At 45.9% G+C, this 22,278-nt stretch overlaps 1 protein-coding gene across 2 annotated transcripts in view; it reads left to right on the forward strand.

Moving 5' to 3' along the window:
• Positions 1-1,647: 1,647 nt before the first annotated feature.
• SLC27A2 (solute carrier family 27 member 2) overlaps positions 1,648-22,278 on the forward strand; it is a 35,712-nt gene continuing 15,081 nt past the window's right edge. The window contains exons 1-4 of one of the 2 annotated variants that reach the window (XM_081888559.1): positions 1,648-2,203; positions 12,264-12,473; positions 14,592-14,750; positions 17,453-17,577. In XM_081888559.1, the coding sequence (XP_081744685.1) occupies positions 1,726-2,203; positions 12,264-12,473; positions 14,592-14,750; positions 17,453-17,577 (972 nt within the window). In that variant the 5' untranslated portion in view covers positions 1,648-1,725. The remainder of the gene's footprint in view (positions 2,204-12,263; positions 12,474-14,591; positions 14,751-17,452; positions 17,578-22,278) is intronic. The other variant, XM_081888560.1, reaches the window with a different exon arrangement.

Consider the following 22,278-nt stretch of genomic DNA (forward strand, 5'->3'; position numbering starts at 1 on the left):
AAAGATTTGATTTGATGATTTTGATTTTATCAACTGAAGACCAGACATAAGAAGCATTAATCCCATCAACACTTCTGCAAATCCCTTTGTTCTGATTTTAGGTTGCAATCCTATGCATAGGTTCTTGGGTGCAATTCCCATTGAACTCAGTAGACTTTGTGAGTAAAGCTCAACAACTTCACACACACACACACCCCAAGGTCAACAACAACTTTGGCTCGGTTTGGGGGCGGCTCGGGGGCCAGTTAAACGACCCCCGTGGGCCGCTTGTGGCCCATGGGCCTTTGGTTGCCAACCCCTGCTTTACATAGTCTAACATACATTGAGGACAGATCCAACCAAGCCCTCAGGGGCGGCCCTACCATTAGGCAGAGTGAGGCCACCACCCACAGGTGCTGGGGGACACCAGGGCTGCTCCTCTGGCACACCTGCTTCTGCAGCAGGGAAGATCTGTGCATGTTCATAAGGAGCCTACTTTCCCACCCCCACCCCATGTGGTAAAGGACACTGTCCCATGGCCAGTACTGTGGGGGGGGGATTCAACTTCTGGTCCATTTCTGTACCAGGAAGAGTGAGGGTGCCATCTTTTTGTTATCATGCCTTACTCGTCGTTTCATTTTCAGTTTTGTAAAATCCAGTTAAAATAATTTTTTTAGAAAAAATATATTTGTATCCTGCAATTTTATTTTATTTTTTAAAAAAGGAATCAAGAGCAGAAGAGGCAGATGGTAACAAGCAGTATGTGGTATACAAATGACATGAGAAAACTTAGTAGACCGTACTTTTTTGTATAACATTATTCTTGTTTATAAAACCCAATAACAACTTAAAAACAAAAAACAAAAAACAAGCGATATGTTAAAACCGCTTGGGAAGGTGGATGAAGGCTGCAGCACATAAGATATCTACCAGTCGTCATGATACTCTGTTGTTGTTTAGTCGTGCCCGACTCTTCGTGACCCCATGGACCAGAGCACGCCAGGCCCCCCTGTCTTCCACTGCCTCCCGCAGTTTGGTCAAACTCATGTTGGTAGCTTCGAGAACACTGTCCAACCATCTCGTCCTCTGTCGTCCCCTTCTCCTTGTGCCCTCCATCTTTCCCAACATCAGGGTCTTTTCCAGGGAGTCTTCTCTTCTCATGAGGTGGCCAAAGTATTGGAGTCTCAGCTTCAGGATCTGTCCTTCCAGTGAGCACTCAGGGCTGATTTCCTTCAGAATGGAGAGGCTTGATTTTCTTGCAGTCCATGGGACTCTCAAGAGTCTCCTCCAGCACCATAATTCAAAAGCATCAATTCTTCCGCGATCAGCCTTCTTGATGGCCCAGCTCTCACTTCCATACATCACTACTGGGAAAACGATACTCACGCCTTTGGAATAGAACCGTACTGCGAAGACTGTGTGTTGGTCAGCGCGCACACATAAAACAAAACAAACCCCAAACCGTGTTTATGGAAGGCAATCTTACTCGTGATCGCCAAAGAAATAGAAGTTTGAGACTCCTGATATCCGCTTCTGGAGGAGACAGGCGGGCTGGAAATCGGGAGAGAGAAAGGGAGCGTGAGCGCGCGCTCCCGTCTGGCTGGACCCGCCCCTCGTTTGGCAGGAGCCGGTCACTTTTTGCGCCGGTAACCAGGCGAGGCGCCTCAGTGCGCTCGGCGCGCCTGGGCAGAGAGGAGCGACGAGCTGGCGCCGGGGGTCCAGCCTCCCCAAGGCGCCGTCGAGACCATGTTCCCGGGCTTGTACACGGCGCTGGCGGGTCTGCTGCTGCTGCCTCTGCTGGTGAACCTGGCGTGTCCATACCTCTTCCAGGATCTCGGCTTCTTCTTGCAGCTGATGCGCGTGGCGCAAAGGTCTCGCCGCGCCGCCTCGCGCGTCCCGCCGCGGACGCTGGTGGAGGTGTTCAGGCAGCGGGCGCGCCAGGCTCCCCAAAAGCCCATGCTGCTCTTCCGAGACGAGGTGTACACCTACGAGCAGGTGGAGCGGCGGAGCAACCAGGTGGCGAGGGCGCTGAGGGAGCACGCAGGGCTGCGGCAGGGCGATACCGTGGCTCTCTTCCTGGGCAACCAGCCCGCCTACGTGTGGCTGTGGCTGGGCTGCGCCAAGCTGGGCTGCGCCATGGCCTGCCTCAACTGCAACATCAGGGCCAGGTCCTTGGTGCATTGCTTCCAGTGCAGCGGAGCCAAAGTGCTGCTGGCAGACCCAGGTGAGGACCTCCTCTTCTCCTCCCCCCCCCCACCCCGCAGCTGGTAGTGGCTTAGTTGCTCTGTCACCAGCTCCTGCCAACCTAGCAGTTCGAAAGCACTCCGGTCATAGCTGCAGTGGCGTAGCGTGGGTTGTCAGCACCCGGGGCAAGACAAGTAATTTGCCCCCCCTAACCCATGGATTTGCGCCCCCTAACCCTAACCCCCAGATGTTGCGCCCGGTGCGGACAGCCCCCCCTGCACCCCCCACGCTACGCCACTGCATAGCTGTCAACCTTCCCTTTTTTTGCGGGAAATTCCCTTATTCCAGCGCCGTTTCCCGCTGCTATCCCGGATTGTTAGATATCCTGTCCCCAGGACTGGTGAGGCTGCTGATCCCTTTTTTCCCCCGAGGCTGCTGATAACCTTATTTTAAAATCTGAAAGTTGACAGCTATGACTCCAGTGCAAGTAGATGAAAAGGTACTGCTGGGGCAGGAAGGTAAATGGCGTTTCCATGCGCTCTGGTTTCCGTCATGGTGTTCCGTTGCATCAGAAGCGGTTTAGTCATGCCTGAAAGCGAGATGAGCGCCGCAATCCCATAATCGCCTTTGACTGGACTTAACCGTCCAGGGTCCTTTACTGTTTTTTAACCTTTTTTTAATGGCCGCCCGCCTAGCAGTACCCATGCCTTTTAGGGCCCCCGCAACCAAGGATCAAAAGAAAATTACAACCAACCTTTTGTAATTCAGCATTACCCCACTAGAGCACTCCCACGAGACCTCTCCAGATACGAAACTTTCTGTGAGTTAGTGTGTTGTGTGTTCCCACCGAGCCCTGATCCTAGTAGAATATTCGCGAGTAGCTGATTGGAAGCTTTATTAAAATGGTTGGTTGGTAAAATCAAGAACGTATTAAGAGATAATTTGTGAGGGCCCCTCTGGAGATCTCAACTGCCTAGAGTGGAGGCCTCCACAGGATTTAATTTAACACTGGTGCCTAGAGTGATGGGCAGGGGTGCCAACTTGAATAAAATATGGGAGGGGGGCAGGTAAGCCCCACCCTGATATAATGGATTGCATGATGTGTCACTGTGTACATGATGTGGCAATGCTCATCAACTCTGGGGGAGCCTTGACCCTCTCAAATACAGTGGTAGCTCAAGTTAAGTACTTAATTTGTTCCGGAGGTCGGTACTTAACTTGAAACTGTTCTTAACCTGAAGCACCACTTTAGCTAATGGGGCCTCCTGCTGCCACCGTGCCGCCAGACCACGATTTCTGTTCTCATCCTGAAGCAAAGTTCTTAACCTGAGGCACTATTTCTGGGTTAGTGGAGTCTGTAACTTGAAGTGTATGTAACCTGAAGCGTATGTAACCTGAGGTACCACTGTATTTTATGGGGGGGGGGAGGTACCTCAGCTCCTAGGAATTGGCTCCTATGGTGGTTGGAAACCCACTCAGAATCCCACAGCGTGACCTTGGGTCATGCGCACAGTCTCAGCTTTAGCCCACCTTGCAGGGGTGTTGCGAGTATGAGCTCCTAGAAGGATGGTGGAGCTGTGTGTGCTGAGCTCTTTGAAGGAAGAATGAGTAACTTGGTGTTGCACACCATCAAGTCAATAGAAAACAACCTTTTTCAAAACCAGGTTTGAGGGAGGGAGCCTTGAAGCACCTGTCTTTCACTTTTGTTGCCTCTGATCAATAGGTTTTGCAATAATAATAATAATAATAATAATAATAATAATAATAATAATAATATGATGTATTGTTCATCTGAGGTAATAGAAGAACAAGAAGCGGTTGGGTGCACATTTGAAGAAAAAATATCCTCACGCTCACCATAAATGTGAGGTTCTACAAGATTATTCACGGTTTTGACAGCAATATTATGCCTTAATAAAATGCAGGTGACACTTTTAAACTGCTTCCTTATTATTAAGCTTCATGCTAGGCAGCAGTTCAGCAGGTGCAACTTTTTTTTTACTTTCGGCATGGAGCATGGTGTCCCCTGATGCATTTCTCTCCCATGTAGCTGTGAAAGGGATAGGAGACTTTCCGGAGAAAAGAGGTTATTCCCACCGACAGGGTGACCTGAATACAGTGGTACCTCGGGTTACAGACGCTTCAGGTTACATATGCTTCAGGTTACAGATTTCGCTAACCCAGAAATAGTACCTCAGGTTAAGAACTTTGCTTCAGGATGAGAACAGAAATTGCGCTGTGGCAGCACAGCGGCAGCAGGAGGCCCCATTAGCTAAAGTGGTACCTCAGGTTAAGAACAGTTTCAGGTTAAGAAAAAACCTCTGGAACGAATTAAGTTCTTAACCCGAGGTACCACTGTAGTTGCCGTTCCATATCTTTTATTAAGCTCTATCAGCAGTTTGACATTGGGTCAGTGTGAGTAGTGAGTGAGAGCAAAGGTACGTTTACAATCATGAGTCGTAGATACAGGCTCATTAAGAAGCAAGAATCAGTTATGACCAAGTATCAATATGACTTTCAGTGGCAAACAGAGGACTGATAAGTGACAATCCAATTATATATATGAGAAGAACTGAAATTTCTAAGCAGCCATCCAAACTGAGTGAATGGACAGTGAAATGTGAGGTACAATTCAATGTAAAATAGTGTAAAGTGATCCATTTTGGGACATTTTCATTTTCATTTTTATTTTCATGTGTATATTCCAATGGGGTCTCACCTGCAGGTGACTAATAAGTAATGGGATCTGGGACTCGTAGTCAATAATTTAATGAAGATGTTCACTCAGTGTGCAGCAGCTGTGAAAAAAGGCAAATTCCATGCTAGGGATCAAATTCCTTGCTAGGAATCATTAAATTAGTTACACAAGTCTGTGATGGTTGCCTTGCAATTATATTGTAGAGTTTTAAAAGGGTCGAAAAAGGGCAACCAAAATGACTGAGGAGACAAAGAAACCTTCCTGTGAGGAATGGTTGAAGAAAAGGCAACTACAGTGGTACCTCAGGTTAAGTACTTAATTCGTTCCAGAGGTCCGTTCTTAACCTGAAACGGTTCTTAACCTGAAGCACCGCTTTAGCTAATGGGGCCTCCCACTGCCGCTGCACTGCCGGAGCACGGTTTCTGTTCTCATCCTGAAGCAAAGTTCTTAACCTGAAGCATTATTTCTGGGTTAGCTGAGTCTGTAACCTGAAGCGTATGTAACCTGAAGCGTATGTAACCCGAGGTACCACTGTACTGCAAGGGGCGACAGGATAAAGGTGTATACAGTTATAAATGGCACAGAGAAAGTGGATAGAATCGTAGAATTAGAAGGGACCACACGGATCATCTAATCCAGGGGTAGGCAACCTAAGGCCTGAGGGCCGGATGCGGCCCAATCGCCTTCTAAATCCAGCCCGCGGACGGTCAAGGAATCAGTGTGTTTTTACATGAGTAGAATGTGTCCTTTTATTTAAAATGCAACTCTGGGTTATTTGTGGGGCATAGGAATTTGTTCATTATTATTTTTCAAAATATAGTCCGGCTCCCAACAAGTTCTGAGGGACAGTGGACCAGCTGCCCGCTGAAAAAATTTGCTGACCCCTGATCTAGTCCAACCCCCTGCAATGCAGGAATATGCATCCGTCCCATGCAGGGATTGAACCCGCAACCTTGGCATTATCAGTACCACACTGTAACCAGCTGAGCAAAAACTTTCCTTCTGTCTCTCATAATGCTAGAACTCACAGAAATCCAAAGAAACTGAATGTTGGGAGGATTCAGAACAGGCAAAAGAAATACTTATTGGCACAGCACACTGTTAATCTGTGGAATTCACTGCTGCAGGAGGCAGTGGTGTCCGCCGATTTGGATGGCTTTTAAGAAAGGATGAGGCAAATTCATGGAGGAGAAGACTATCAATGCTACCCATGAAGGGTCTGCTCTGCCTCCATGGTCAGAAGCCATATGCTTCTGAATACCAGCTACTGGAAATTGCAGGAGGGGAGAGTGGCCTTGCATTGCTTAAGGACTTCACATAGGTCTCTGGTTGGCCACTTTGAGAACAGTGCTGGACTAGATCAGCCATTGGCCTGAACCTGTGGGCTTGTCTTCTGTCCCACCACTTACCGTATTTTTCGCTCTATAAGATGCACCAGACCACAAGAAGCACCTAGTTTTTGGAGGAGGAAAACAACAAAAAAATTATTCTGAATCTCAGAAGCCAGAACAGCAAGAGGGATCGCTGCACAGTGAAAGCAGCAATCCCTCTTGCTGTTCTGGCTTCTGGGATAGCTGCGCAGCTTGCATTTGCTCCATAAGACGCACACACATTTCCCCTTACTTTTTAGGAGGGAAAAAGTGAGTCTTATAGAGCAAAAAATACGGTAGCTGTCGCCTAGGAAATGCTTCAGCCACCCTATTTCTGTGTGTCAGGTGGCTATTGAAGGCTAAGGAGCAGAGTCAAATAAAAATATGGCAGTCTTAGTCATGTAATGTGAATAATATACAGCCATACCTTGGATCTCAAACGCCTTGGCTCCCGAAGAAATCTGTTCCTGAACAATTGAAACCCGGAAGTGAGTGTTCCGGTTTTCAAACATTCTTTTTGGGCAAAAACACATTAGCAATTTCTGCCCGGACACTGCTTCCGACTGCAATATTCTGGGAAATTCCAGACGTATGGGAACCCTACTTTAGCCATACTAAAACTCAGGATCTCATTAAGTTGGCTCCTATAGCTGCATATTTTTTGGTACGACTTGCCCTCACTTTATTAGGCAAACATTTTATGTATTTTGCATTATTCATTGTTGTGTTTCCTAGTTTTAAATTGCTTCCCTTTATTGCATTTTCTCCTGCTAAGTTACTTTGAGATTTTGAAGTTTGATATAAGACTATGTGTTTTAGAGGGTGCATTTCTGTTTGCATGCAGTGCAGATGGGAACATCTGTCCCTAACACGTTTGGTCTTGGCTTTATCTGATTTAAGCTTTCAGCCATTCCATTTATTATGCTAGGACTTGCTTCTGTATACAGTGGTACCTCGGGTTACATGCACTTTAGTTTACATATGCTTCAGGTTACAGACTCCACTAACCCAGAAATATTACCTTGAGTTAAGAACTTTGCTTCAGGATGAGATCAGAAATCGGGCTCCGGTGGCGCAGCGCCAGCAGGAGACCCCATTAGCTAAAGTGGTGCTTCAGGTTAATAATAGTTTCAGGTTAAGAACGGACCTCCGGAATGAATTAAGTACTTAACCTGAGGTCAGAATGTTAAGCGACGTTTTGGTTCTGAGATAAGAGTTTGGCTGGATCTTTGTCACTGAGCTGGAAGTGTCAATTCAACAAATAAAAGTGGAAATGCGTGTAACTTTATATGCTGTGGCCTAGTGGTTAGAGTGATGGTCTAGAAGGATGGGGGTGGTGCAGTGGTCTAAACCACTGAGCCTCTTGGGCTTGCCAATCAGAAAGTTGGCGGTTCGAATCCCCGCAATGGAATGAGCTCCTGTTGCTCTGTCCCAGCTCCTGCCAACCTAGTAGTTCGAAAGCATGCCGGTGCAAGTAGATAAATAGGTACTGCTGCGGCGGGAAGGTAAACAGCATTTCCATGCACTCTGTTTCTGTCACAGTGTCCCATTGCGCCAGAAGTGCTTTAGTCCTGCTGGCTACATGACCCGGAAAGCTGTCTGTGGACAAATGCCGGCTCCCTCGGCCTGAAAGCGAGATGAGTGCCTTTGACTGGACTTAACCATCCAGGGGTCCTTTACCTTTACCTTTAGAGTGATGGTCTAGGGCAGGACTATATTTAGAGCAGTGTGAGTGGTTCCCCCACACTGGGTGCTGAGCTGAGGAGATGCACAATTGAGAAGATCCACTTGGGGTCACCAATTTTTGGCCTTGCACAGGGCGCCATATTATGAAAGATTACCAAAGTCCACCTCTGGGCTAGGGCCTGAGAGACCAGTGTTCAAATTCCCACTCGGCCACATGAAGCCTGCTTGCTCATCTTGGACCAGTCACTATCTCTCAGCCTAGCCTACCTCACAGGGCTGTTGTGAGGATAAAATGTAAAGCACAACACCTTGAGCTCCTTGGAGGAAAAGTGGAATATAAATAATAACTAAGATTTTTTTAAAAAAAACAACAACAGACAGAATAGTGAGATTTGTAATAAGAATATACGCCTGGATACGATCATACAAGTTTAAACAAGTTTTGTTTGTTTTGAAAAGTGCTCTGAAAATGTTGGAAGTAACCTGTTATTGGGTTAAACAACTTGCAACCTTAGGTTTACACAGGTCACGGTAGTAACTTAAAATAGGAGGCAGAAGGTGCTATTTGTTCCCTGTTAAATAATTAGGAGAGATATCTTATTTGAACGTTAGTCTGCATTTTCTTGTAAACATGCCCACATTGCTGATATATCCATATCTACATGAGATAATGGATAATTATTGCTGTTTACTTGGCATAAAGTATGAGATTTAAAGGGACGTGGGTGGTGCTGTGGGTTAAACCACAGAGCCTAGGACTTGCCAATCAGAAGGTTGACGGTTCGAATCCCTGTGACGGTGTGAGCTCCCGTTGCTCGGTCCCTGCTCCTGCCAACCTAGCAGTTCAAAAGCATGTCAAAGTGCAAGTAGATACCGTAAATAGGTACTGCTCCGGCGTGAAGGTAAATGGCGTTTCCGTGTGCTGCTCTGGTTCGCCAGAAGCGGCTTAGTCATGCTGGCCACATGACCCGGAAGCTGTACGCTGGCTCCCTCGGCCAATCAAGCGAGATGAGCACCGGAACCCCAGAGTTGGTTACGACTGGACCTAATGGTCAGGGGTCCCTTTACCTTTACCTTTTTATGAGTTTTAAAATCCTACCTGTGGAAAATGAAGGATTAGACAATGACCTGAATTAAGAAAACAGAACTACAAACAAGTTACCAAACAAGTTCATCTGATACACTGATGGTCTGATATCAGCCTCCCTGTGCAAATGATAGTTTCTGGAAGTGCAATGCAATTCCTCCCTCCTTTCTCTTATCTGTCCTTGTAATTGCTGTGACCCGAGAAAGAGAAATAATAGTGTGTGTAAATTATTTACTTCAGAGCATCTTCTGCCAAGTCAGAATCATAGGCTGTAAGCTGGTTGGTTTTTGCAAAACTCCTCTCTCATATTCAGAAAGGAGGTAAACCTAAGGTAAACCTAAGGTTGCTGGTGGGGGCTTTGATGGCTGAATGCTCTTTATTACAGTATTTTTATTTATTGTTTTCTTTATTAGACATATATCGTCCTTCTGCATGAGATTTCAGGGCGGTTCCAACTCCCAAATTCCTCTAACTTAGCTAGAACTCTCTCTTAAAAAAAAAAAAATTATACAAGAAAAAAACACACACAAAAAACACACAAATACCAGCTAGAACTCTCTCTTCGTACGTGCTACAGAAATATTTTGGATGAGGAAATATTCAGTTAGATGGGCTTGCAGTGGTTATATCCAGACGGAGTTTTACCACCTCAGATTGCCAGCAATGAAATTAGAAGAACCAAGGGTGCTGTGCAGGGCCAGAGTCAATGACAGTGGTACCTCAGTTTTCGAGCATCTCAGAAGCCAAACATTTCGGTTTTCAAACGCCGAATACCCAGAAGTAATTGCTTCCATTTTCAAACGCGCCTCGGAAGTCGACCGGCTTCCACAGCGTGTTTTTCCATTTTCTCCATTGACTTTGCAAACTGCCCTTTGTGCCTTGGTTGTCAAATGTTTTGGAAGTCAGACGGTCTTCCGGGATGGATTACGTTCAACAACCCAGGTACCATTGTATATGCAGTGTCTGCCTTTTAAGGTTAGGGGTTTTTTGCCTTTTACAAAATTTGGAAATTCTGCTTCTATTCTATTCTACTCTTCTGCTTCTCTTCTGTTGTTACATTAATACTTTACATAACAGCAAAATGTCCCAGTACCTTGTTCTGAATAATGGTACTTCTCTTGTTGATACTGTCTGGCATTTGGGTTTGGAGCTGGGACGCGGGTGGCGCCGTAGTCTAAACCACAGAGCCTAGAGCTTGCCGATCGGAAGGTCGGCAGTTTGAATTCCCGCGATGGGGTGAGCTCCCATTGTTCGCTCCCAGCTAAATAAACAGCAAAATAAACAGCAAAACCAAAGCGCAAAACTTAATCTGGTTAGACCTCACCTGGAGTACTGTGTCCAGTTCTGGGCACCACAGTTCAAGAAGGACACTGAAAAACTGGAACGTGTCCAGAGGAGGGCAACCAAAATGGTCAAAGGCCTGGAAACGATGCCTTATGAGGAACGGCTAAGGGAGCTGGGCATGTTTCGCCTGGAGAAGAGGAGGTTAAGGGGTGATATGATAGCCATGTTCAAATATATAAAAGGATGTCACATAGAGGAGGGAGAAAGGTTGTTTTCTGCTGCTCCAGAGAAGCGGACACGGAGCAATGGATCCAAACTACAAGAAAGAAGATTCCACCTAAACATTAGGAAGAACTTCCTGACAGTAAGAGCTGTTCGACAGTGGAATTTGCTGCTAAGGAGTGTGGTGGAGTCTCCTTCTTTGGAGGTCTTTAAGCAGAGGCTTGACAACCATATGTCAGGAGTGCTCTGATGGTGTTTCCTGCTTGGCAGGGGGTTGGACTTGATGGCCCTTGTGGTCTCTTCCAACTCTATGATTCTATGATTCTATAATCCATTCCAGAAGTCTGTTTGACTTCCGAAATGTTTGAAAACCAAGGTGCAGCTCCTGATTGGTGCAGGCACCCCGGAAGCAATAGCCAACAACCGTATCGGACGTTCAGCTTCTGAAAAACATTCGAAAACAGGAACAATTACTTCCGGTTTTTCGGCATTTGGGGACCAAGGCGTTTGAGAACCAAGGTACCACTGTACTAAATGCATGGACGAAAATGCTTAAGTCAACAATGCTATGTTTAAGTGATGATCATGTAGGAGACAAAAGGGAGGAATAAGGGTGCTGCCACAGAGAAGGCCCTGCTGGAGGTCACAACCGCACCCCTGAGCCATACTCATCTGTGTCACCACTTCCTGTTTGGGGGATGCCTTCCAAAAAGAGAACCAAGATCACAGTGGCTTTTGGGCAGTGTCTCATGCAGGGTGGAACAGGAGCACACAGATAACCGCAGATACATTTTCCATGTCATTATGGGAGCCTTTCAGAAACGATGCATGAAAAGGAAGGAAATTCCCTGGGATATTGCGTCACCCTCCCATTGGGAACAGCTGACATACGCAGGTGGGAGTGGAGAACCCTCTCACTTGATAATGAACAATCTCATGAGGGTCCTTCTAGTGACACACAAATCCAGGCATTGTGCAATTTCAGATTGTTAGGAAACACGCCGGCTAGCCTTTTTCCAGATGTATCGTGAAAATATGACACCTGTGTTTCTGATACCCTGCAGTATTTTGCCTTCCTTTATATGGCACCACTAAATATTTGTAGAAATAAATTTGGCAAGATGTTTGCTGTGGACCCTGTTACAAGTGGTACCTCGGGTTACAGACGCTTCAGGTTACAGACGCTTCAGGTTACAGATGCTTCAGGTTACAGACACCGCTAACCCAGAAATAGTACCTCGGCTTAAGAACTTTACCTCAGGATGAGAACAGAAATCGCACGGCGGCAGCAGGAGGCCCCATTAGCTAAAGTGGTACCTCAGGTTAAGAACAGTTTCAGGATAAGAACGGACCTCCAGAACAAATTAAGTTCTTAACCCGAGGTACCACTGTATAAGTGAGTGGCATTTAACATGACCACACTGTAACTTGATGACCTGTATTCTCCTTTTCACCAAAAGCTGATCTCCCACGTAGCTTGCAGGTTTTGTTCCGTGCTTTTTGTTCCGCCATTGTGGAAATGAGCAACGGCATATGACTTTTCTGAGGTTTCGAAGCTACAGCTCCTGAAATTCCCTCCTTCTACACAACTCTTTTCTTTTTCCTTTCCTTTCCCTCCCCCCTGCATCTGGCCATGCTATGAAGAGTACTACAAAAACATTTCAGAGTAAAATATCACAGCACAAACCTTTATTGAATAATGGGCCTTCCCCCCACCCCCTTCAAATAACCATTTCTTCTTTCCTCCTTAAAGAATTAGCATCAGCCATTGAAGAAGTGCTTCCAGTCCTGAAGGAAGAGAATGTGACTATCTATTACTTAAGCAGGACCTCCGAGACAGAGGGGATTGACAGTTTCATTGACAAAATGGATGCTGCTTCAGATGAGCCTATTCCAGTGTCCTGGAGATCAAATGTCACTTTTAAAAGTCCTGCCCTGTACATATATACCTCTGGGACTACAGGTACAGTAATTTAAAAAACCCCCACAAATTAGGGATTCCTTGGTCTACAGTCAACCCTATGCAGAAATAAGTCCTGTTTAGTTCAGTGGGACTGATTTCCAGGGAACTGGGTTGTACAGAATTGCAGCTGGCTTATTTTATTCACTGGCTGGTTTTAAAATATCTTACGAGGAAATCAAATTGACATATTGCAAAACTTCACTGAAAGTGCCTGAGGAAAAGGACAGTGTCTCCAAAGTGTCTGAAGCTTGGGAGACAAAACTGTAGCTGTGTATTAAGCAATGTGGTAGTTTGCAAACAAAAGTATATCTAAGGCATGGGCGTAGCTGAGTGGGGTCAGGCAGCTGCCCCCCCCTCAAAATCAGTAAAAATACATAGCTAATTGAGGTTCTGCCCCCTGCCCCAACAAAAGGCCTGCCCTCCCCCCGCCAACAAAAATCCTGGCTACGCCCATGGATGTGGGACTGCTCTACTAACAAAAGAGAGCATTGTTGTTTTTTGAATGGTTTCTTTTGGATGAAGAAAACAGTAATACCCCAGGTTGGATGCAAGCTAAGTCGGCTACATTTTAGTCCCACTGAAAACAACCAACAAACGTTAATTGTGACTATCTCTTCAGTTCCCAAAGCTGTTCAATCTTCTCAGGGAATCCTGGAAGTGGAATAGGAGCCGCCTAACAACTTGAGGCACCCTGAACAAACTAAAGCTCCCAGAATTATTTGGGGGAAGCCACAACTGTTTAAAGTGGCATTATGGTGCTTTAGGGACGCGGGTGGCGCTGTGGGTTAAACCACAGAGCCTAGGACTTGCTGATCAGAAGGTCAGCGGTTTGAATCCCTACGACGGGGTGAGTTCCCGTTGCTCGGTCCCTGCTCCTGCCAACCTAGCAGTTCGAAAGCACATCAAAGTGCAAGTAGATAAATAGGTACCGCTCCGGCGGGAAGGTAAACGGCGTTTCCGTGTGCTGCTCTGGTTCCCCAGAAGCAGCTTAGTCATGCTGGCCACATGACCCAAAAGCTGTACCCCAGCTCCCTCAGCCAATAAAGTGAGATGAGCACCACAACCCCAGAGTCGGCCATGACTGGACCTAATGGTCAGGGGTCCCTTTACCTTTAAAATACATGTTGCGAATGTGTTCCAACTTAGCCTTCTCCCTAACATGAGAGTTTTTTTGTTTGTTTGTTACACGAACGGAGATTTTAATAATGAGGATAAGGTGTAGGAGATGAATTGGCATATAAAGCCTTTTCTGGTTATTAGAGGTTTGGAAACCGTTATAGTAGGTTCATAGATGTCATTGCCCTGTACAATGGTACCTTGGAAGTCGAACAGAATCCGTTCCAGAAGTCCGTTCGACTTCCAAAACATTTGGAAACGAAGGCGTGGCTTCCAATTGGCTGCAGGAAGCTGCTGCAGCCAATCGGAAGCCGTGGAAGCCCTGTGGGACATTCGAGTTCAAAAGAACACTCATTTCCTGGTTAGCGGCATTCAGGAGTCAAAATGTTTGACTTGCAAGCATAGCTATCAACTTACAGATTTGAAAATAAGGGACCAGCAGCCTCGAAAATAAGGGATCAGCAGCCAAAATAAGGGATCCTCTGGGCACAGGTATGTTCAACTTCTGAGCCCCTCCGAGCCAAAGGCAGAAAGCCCAGCCAGCAGCCAAACGAAGCCTCAAGCGGTGGTTCCCACAGTGCAGCAACCCGGCAAAGGGGATGCAGCAAGGAAAACCACGTCACCTCTCCGCTGGGAAGTGCTGAGCAAAGGCGAGTCCCCAGGCAAGGAGGCCGATTTGATTGGCACATGGCATGCAAGCTCCACCCCCCCAGTCGTTCTTAGACTCCTTATTGGGTGAGCAACGCAGCCAAACAACACAGTTGGAGCCTCCTTCCTCCCTGGCCCGCAGGGAGGGAGGGAGAGGAGCCGGTTCCTTTAAAACCCGGGAAATTTAAGGGACATCATCAGTAAGGGACAGCAGCGGGACACAGTGCTGGGATAAGGGAGTTTCCCGCCAAATAAGGGACGATTGACAGCTATGCTTGCAAGATGTTCGGGATCCAAGGTACAACTGTACTTGTTTCCCGTCTAATGAAAAACAAAACTTTTCTCTTCACACAGGTCTCCCAAAAGCTGCGTTGATTACCCATGAACGCACATTATTGGCCTGTGGTCTGATCATTGCCAGCGGTGTTACTTCAGCAGATGTTATCTATACCGCTCTGCCACTCTATCATAGTGCTGCCCTTTTAATTGGGGTACATGGCTGCATCCTGCAAGGTAAGCGGGGCTTAGTTGGATTAATAACTTGACTTTGTTTTGGAAAGCGTGTTCTCCTTCATGGAGAGCATGGGTTGCGGTGGGGTCTTACAAGACATCCCACTGTTGCTGGGCAGGTAAAGGTAGTTAGCCACCATTGCAATTGGGCTCCTCTTGTCGTTGGGGAGAATTTGATGTTGCCATTTAATGATTGACAGCCAAGAAGTTTTATATTCCCTGCACGCAACGTTGAGCTTCCTCTTTTCACTGCACGCATCAGATTATCCGCCCACCCTCCCTATATTTAGGGTTGTTCGCACAGACCTTGCTATGCCTGTCGTGGGGCAGGGGCCTGGTAGGAATTTTGTCCATTTGACTGATTGGCTGGTGCCATTTGGTTTTTGCCTACTGTGTAGCAAATCGTCACAACTTGTAAGGCTGCAGTTAGGCACTGTTTTTTATGAATTGGTCGGTGGAGGAGCATGGATTGGCTGTGCCTGCCCCTCCAATGCTGTTGCTGCAAGGGTATTCCGTTAAAGGAATCCAGGGGCTCGCCATGCTTTTGTACGAACCCCTGTCAAGGGGCTAGGGCCACGCAAGAGCCCCTGGGAACATTTGGGGAGAGGTGAGGGCATGGTTCCCAGCTCCATCTTTCTCCCCAAAATGTTTTCCCTTTCTGACTTTCGCGGGCGTGCAAATGTCAGTCTGTCCCCGGGCGGGGACAGATAGTCGCAACCAATGCCTAAGCAACCACTCACGTTTTCTGTACAGTGGTACCTCGAATTACATACGCTTCAGGTTACATACGCTTCAAGTTACAGACTCCGCTAACCCAGAAATATTACCTCAGGTTAAGAACTTTGCTTCAGGATAAGAACAGAAATCATGCTTCAGCGGCGCAACAGCAGCAGGAGGCCCCATTAGCTAAAGTGATGCTTCAGGTTAAGAACAGTTTCAGGTTAAGAACGGACCTCCGGAACGAATTAAGTACTTAACCCGAGGTACCACTGTATTTTAATAAAGTTGTAGCCAAAATTATGCCAAAAACCTTAAACAAAAAAATTCTGTGTGAATTGTGTTTTATTGGGGCGGCTTGGCATGTTTACTCGGCTTGTAGCATGTTTACTCGGCTTGTAGCCACCGAACTGAGCCAGGAGTGTAGAATCAGCATTTGTTGGCCCCTGCCCCCATTGTTCCTTCATATACATTTCCCCGAAGGTACCTGGGATCTTGACGCAAGGGAACAGCTCCCACACCACATGCCCTTAGAGGCTCTTGGATAAATATCAATGGGTGCAAACAGACAGAAATACGTTTTGATGCTGTTCATTCAGGGACAATACCGTTTGAACTGAGTGGGAACAAATTAGGATTTGCTGCAGGCATGGGAACTTCTTGCCTTCTCGGATATTGTTGGGAGTTCAGTTCCCATCATTCCTGCCTATTGGTAGTGCTGGCTAGCACTGGTGAGAGATAATAATAATATAATAATAATAATAATAATTTATTATTTATACCCCGCCCATCTGGCTGACTTTCCCCAGTCCTCTGGGCGGCTCCCAATCAAGTGTTAAAAACAATACAGCATTAAATATTAAAAACTTCCCTGAACAGGGCTGCCTTCAGATGTCTTTTAAAGGTAGGATAGCTGCTTATTTCCTTCACATCTGAAGGGAGGGCGTTCCACAGGGTGGGCGCCACTACCGAGAAGGCCCTCTGTCTGGGTCCCAGTAATCTCACTTCTCACAATGAGGGAACTGCTAGAAGGCCCTCGGCGCTGGATCTCAGTGTCCGGGCTGAACGATGGGGGTGGAGACACTCCTTCAGGTATACAGGACCGAGGCCATTTAGGGCTTTAAAGGTCAGCACCAACACTTTGAGTTGTGCTCGGAAACGTACTGGGAGCCAATGCAGATCTCTCAGAACCGGTGTTATGTGGTCCCGGCGGCCACTCCCAGTCACCAGTCTAGCTGCCGCATTCTGGATTAATTGCACCTTCAAAGATGGGAGTCTTAACAACATCCAGAGGACCACAGGTTCCCCACCCCTGATTTAGTGAGTTGTCCTTTTAAAACCTTGATTGTGTTAGCTTTGACCACGCCGTAAGCCAGTTGTTTGTACCTTTTCCATGCACTGCCGATTCACAGGGTTCTGAGAATTTCAGGAGGGTGTAGTAGGCCTGAGGAGTTGATCTATAAGCACAATTTCCAGGGAGGGACTATGTGTGTGTGTCTATGATTACCCATCACACAGGCTCAAAGATGGCGGAATGAGTTTTTAGCAAAGTGTCTGCTCAACGGTTCTGCGTTACTACCCACAACACTTTTACACAGGGGAGCGTTCAGAAATGTGGGACTGTATTCTAAAGTGGTGCAGTCCAGAATTCTGCCACCCAATCCCGTACAAAGCATACATAGGCTCTCAAACAGGAATGTGCAGTCCTTCAGGACTGGTTGCAATTTTCCCACAGCAGCATCAGAAGATGATACACACCGTACTTTTCTGTGTATAAGACGGTTTTTTTTTACTCAAAAATAATGTTTAAAAACGGGGCTCGTCTTATACACAGGCAGTGCATTGTGGGGCTGGGTGATTGGTTGCAGCCCCCAAAATAGGGGCGTCTTATACACGGGGTGTGTGTTATACATGGAAAAATACGGTATATCCTTCAATAGGGGTGTGTGTGTGTTAGTGTCTAATTCCACTGCCTCATTTGCTTGTAGGTGCTACTCTTGCATTACGTTCAAAATTTTCAGCTACCCAGTTTTGGGATGACTGCAGAAAATACAACGTAACTGTCATACAGTACATCGGAGAGGTGCTTCGCTATTTATGCAATGTGCCCAAGGTAAGTTATTCCTCTGACATCTGTGTGTGTGTGTGTGTGTGTGTGTGTGTGAGAGAGAGAGAGAGAGAGAGAGAGAGAGAGAGAGAGAGAGAGCGCTTCTACAGATATTGTTAGAACTGGTCTTGATTCAATGCCTTATTTATTTATTTATTTAAAGTATTATATATATGGTTTGTTAGCACTTGTGGCTTCTGTTAAGTTGTGGGTGAACATATCAGACGACACAGCGATTCTTCAAACAGCTCTTGTTTATTCACAGGCCAGAACAGAACTGAACTGAAGGGTTCAGTCAGCCTGCTTATATAGAGCTCCAGTACAAAGTTACTGTAACAACTTTCTAAAACTATCCAATCACTGAATGTCACTTTTGATCCCATATTTGCATAACTATCTACAGTATCCCCCTGCTGGCCCAGGGTGAGAACTTCAGTACATAACAGCTTCTGTAAAAAAAATTAAAATCTGTACCTTCACATGAACTCGAAAGAGGCCCGTTTCTTAGATGGTGAAATTAATTCTGAAGAAAGACTTGGGCCAAGTTCATTTGTTGGATCCACAGCCGTTCCGGATTAAAGCCGCTCTTGCACAACTTGTGACTCTCTAAGCCGGGGGGGGGGGGAATGCTTTTCATGCCAAGGGCCACATTCCCTTCCGGAAAACCTCCCAAGGGCAACATACCAATTTTACTGTTTACTATTAGACTCTGATGGATTGTTGAATGTTGCTTTGTCTGATATAAGTTGTTTATTTTAACATTATTGCGACTTTTATATTGGATCAGATTGTCACTATTAATGTTTGATGTTTTATTATGCTTTTATGTCCTGAAGCTGTACAACCCAGCCAGATGGGCGGGGTATAAATGAATTATTATTATTATTATTATTATTATTATTATTATTATTATTGCCAAAGGCAAAAGTGGGCAGAGCAATGAAAGTGAATTTCCCTTTTGTATGGTAGGCTGGTTGCCACATGCTCTCATTGTTAAATTGTGGGTGAACATATCAGACGTCACAGTGATTCTTTAAACAGCTCTTGTTTATTCACAGGCCAGAACAGAACTGAACTGAAGGGTTCAGTCAGCCTGTTTATATAGAGCTCCAGTACAACGTAACTGTAACAACTTTCTGTAACTATCCAATCACTGAACGTCACTTTCGATCCCTTATTTGCATATGTGGACCTGAACTATCTACAGTATCCCCCTGCTGGCCCAGGGTGAGAACTTCAGTACATAACACTCATGTACCCCACTCCTTCCATCCAGACCACAAGAGACATTATCAGAGGTCGTGGGCACATTCTAGCCAGACAAAAGCCCTTGAGGAGGGAGTGAATCAGGGCTTATGTGGGTTGTGACCTGGGAAAAGTCCCAAAGGCCAGAGAGACAAGGAGGGATGCATTCAAGTCCCCGGACCTGAGGTTTCCCCTTCTTGCTCCAACCTGAATCTAATTCCACCAGCTATACGTGACAGCCCATCAGAAACTTCAGAAACCTTCTGTTCTACTGCTTTTCTGTAGCTACAAAAACAAAAGGTTTGTCAGGCTGCAGTCCATAGCTGGTAGTTGGGTTGGATCACAAGTTATGCAAGCTGGAGGTAAATTAAGGTACCGTGGACTTTGTACATCAGAAACTTAAACAATTCTAAGAAATTTAATTTTTAGTCTCTCAGCTGCCCTTTGCACTGTAGGAGGGACTGGAATCTACCAGGAATGTTCCGCATAAGAATACGTGCTGGTGCATTGCCAATTGAAGTACCTCCAGCAACCCCACTCTGCATTGTCCATTGCAAGTGGTGGGAGGTGGAGTTTATCGATTATGGCGGACTAAATTGTCTTCTTTATCTGGGTTGTCTTTCAGGACCTTAAAGCTCGGCAGCTCTGAATAAAGGCACAATTGCATTGCTGAGCTTGACTCTATAAACAGCATCCCTTAAGGCGCCTTTGTGAAACCATGGCCAAGCAGTGCTTAGGTGGACAGAATTAGTTTTTGAAAGAAAATAAACCGTTCTTCTAACGCAGCATACAAATTAATTAAATAAATAAATCAAATGGTGGAGAGGGATCTAGAATCTCTGTGAGGAAGGTGAACCCTCATAGGTATACATACCACGATCAAAATATTTCCCTCTGTTCACTTTGCACACCAGTTGTAGAACAGTACAATAGTACCTTGGTTCTCAAACTTAACCGTTCCGGAATTCCGTTCCAAAACCAAAGCGTTCCAAAACCAAGGCGCGCTTTCCCATAGAACGTAATGCAAAATGGATTAATCCGTTCCAGACTTTTAAAAACAACCCCTAAAACGGCAATTTAACACGAATTTTACTATCTAACGAGACCACCGATCCATAAAATGAAAGCAATAAACAATGTACTGCAGTCACACAATCATCAATCAGTAGCTGAAGTGGGTGCCACACAGTCACTAAAGCAAAACAAAAAGAACCGCAAAAATAAAAATGCAAAATAAATAGCAAAAACAGATGTCCGTGTAACACTCCAAATGGAAGTGTGGCACTCAAATCGGAAGTGTAACACTCAAAACGGAGCACGTTCAGCCTCCGAAAAAAGTTCGCAAACCAGAACACTTACTTCCGGGTTTGCAGTGTTTGGGTTCCATGTCGTTTCAGTACCAAAGCGTTTGAGAACTAAGGAACCACTGTACAGTGGTACCTCAGGTTAAGTACTTAATTCGTTCCGGAGGTCTGTCCTTAACCTGAAACTGTTCTTAACCTGAAGCACCACTTTAGCTAATGGGGCCTCCTGCTGCTGCAGCGCTGTCAGAGCCCAATTTCTGTTCTTATCCTGAAGCAAAGTTCTTAACCTGAAGCACTATTTCTGGGTTAGCGGAGTCTGTAACCTGAAGCGTATGTAACCTGAAGCATATGTATCCTGAGGTACCACTGTATTAGATTTGAGCTTAGTACACACTATTTAAGCAAGAAAAAATGTGGCTTAAATGGATGCATTTGGTTGCAATCAACTTTCGGCTCAATAAGCAGAGATATGCATGAGCCGAAAACACGAGCTGAACCCTTTATTTATTTAATCTTCCTTAGGGGCATAGCTAATTGAACACCAGGTTTTCCAGTTAATACGCAATTAAACTGAATAGTGGGAAGTTTACACCTGCCTCAGTCTGTTTGGCTGCAAACCAAACAGAAATAAATGGCTCCAGCAATCCTTTGGGATATCAAAGGAGCAGTCTTTAGAGCCCGGTTCAGGAAGCAAGACCTAGTGTCATGTGACTCCAAGTATAGAGACACATGAATCTCACTAGAAATGTTAAGGGATCTGTTCCAAAAGGAAAGAGAGCTAAAGTTGGGGGCTTAACTAACGGGTGCTAACTGAAAACTGAGTTCTTCTACCTATCTCTATCTTAAGACAGGTTCCTGTATTTGCTTGCAGTTAGTATGCTTTGCGAAAAGGATGCGGGTGGTGCTGTGGGTTAAACCACAGAGCCTAGGACTTGCCAGTCAGAAGGTCGGCGGTTTGAATCCCCGCGATGGGGTGAGCTCCCGTTGCTTGGTCCCAGCTCCTGCCAACCTAGCAGTTTGAAAGCACAAAAGTGCAAGTAGATAAATAGGTACCGCTCTGGTGGGAAGGTAAACGGTGTTTCCGTGCGCTGCTCTGGTTTGCCAGAATCGGCTTAGTCATGCTGGCCACATGACCCAGAAGCTGTACGCCGGCTCCCTCGGCCAATAAAGCGAGATGAGCGCGCAACCCCAGAGTCGTCCACGACTGAACCTAATGGTCAGGGGTCCCTTTACCTTTAATATGTTTTGCAGTGTGAATATAGTGGTTGAGCAAGGATTTTCAGTTGTGTCTGGAAGAACACTCTGCACATTTCCACAAACAGAAAACTCCAGTGAAGAGTTAACAAAAACCAGCTGATTTTAAGCCATTTTAAGAATTTAATTAAGCTCTGAGCAGCAGCAGCAGCATTGACTGTTGTCAAAGTTGGCATGCTCAGTTACCTGATCCAAGGAAATCACTTCAAAGCTGGGAATAAAGCCCACAGATGTATATTTGTGATAATGAGGGTGTAATACAAAACAAGGTGGCTTTTAGCGATGCGATTTGCTTTTTCCTGCGGGTGTTATAAAACTCTTTAGCAGTACAGATCATTAAACCTTGTCAAGGGGAACCACAGAGCTTAATTTCCATGACAGAAACAGGAGGAGCAAGAACTGGTTTGGTTTTTTTACATAAATATAAAGATTAGTACCTTAAAAAGTCTTCATGCGTGCACTTTCCCCATATGGAGAAGATCAATTTATCCTGGTACCACCATAGCTGGATCTATTAGGTTACAAAGGGCAGTTATGAGGAGGCCATATTTTACCCTTCTGCGCCCACGTATACAGTACTTTCCTGAAGTGTTTCTGAATATCATTTTTAGCTCTGGTTCCCTTCCTGTTCTGCAGCTGGTTTCCAAGAGCAGAAGTAAGGACTTTGTTGTTGTTGTTGTTTAGTCATTTCGTCGTGTCCGACTCTTTGTGACCCCATGGACCAGAGCACGCCAGGCTCTCCTGTCTTCCACTGCCTCCTGCAGTTTTGTCAAACTCATGCTGGTAGCTTCGAGAACACTGTCCAACCATCTCGTCCTCTGTCGCCCCCTTCTCCTTGCGCCCTCCATCTTTCCCAACATCAGGGTCTTTTCCAGGGAGTCTTCTCTTTTCATGAGGTGGCCAA

The sequence above is a fragment of the Podarcis melisellensis genome (assembly GCF_964234715.1).
Source record: "Podarcis melisellensis genome assembly, chromosome: 14".
Taxonomy (NCBI): domain Eukaryota; kingdom Metazoa; phylum Chordata; class Lepidosauria; order Squamata; family Lacertidae; genus Podarcis; species Podarcis melisellensis.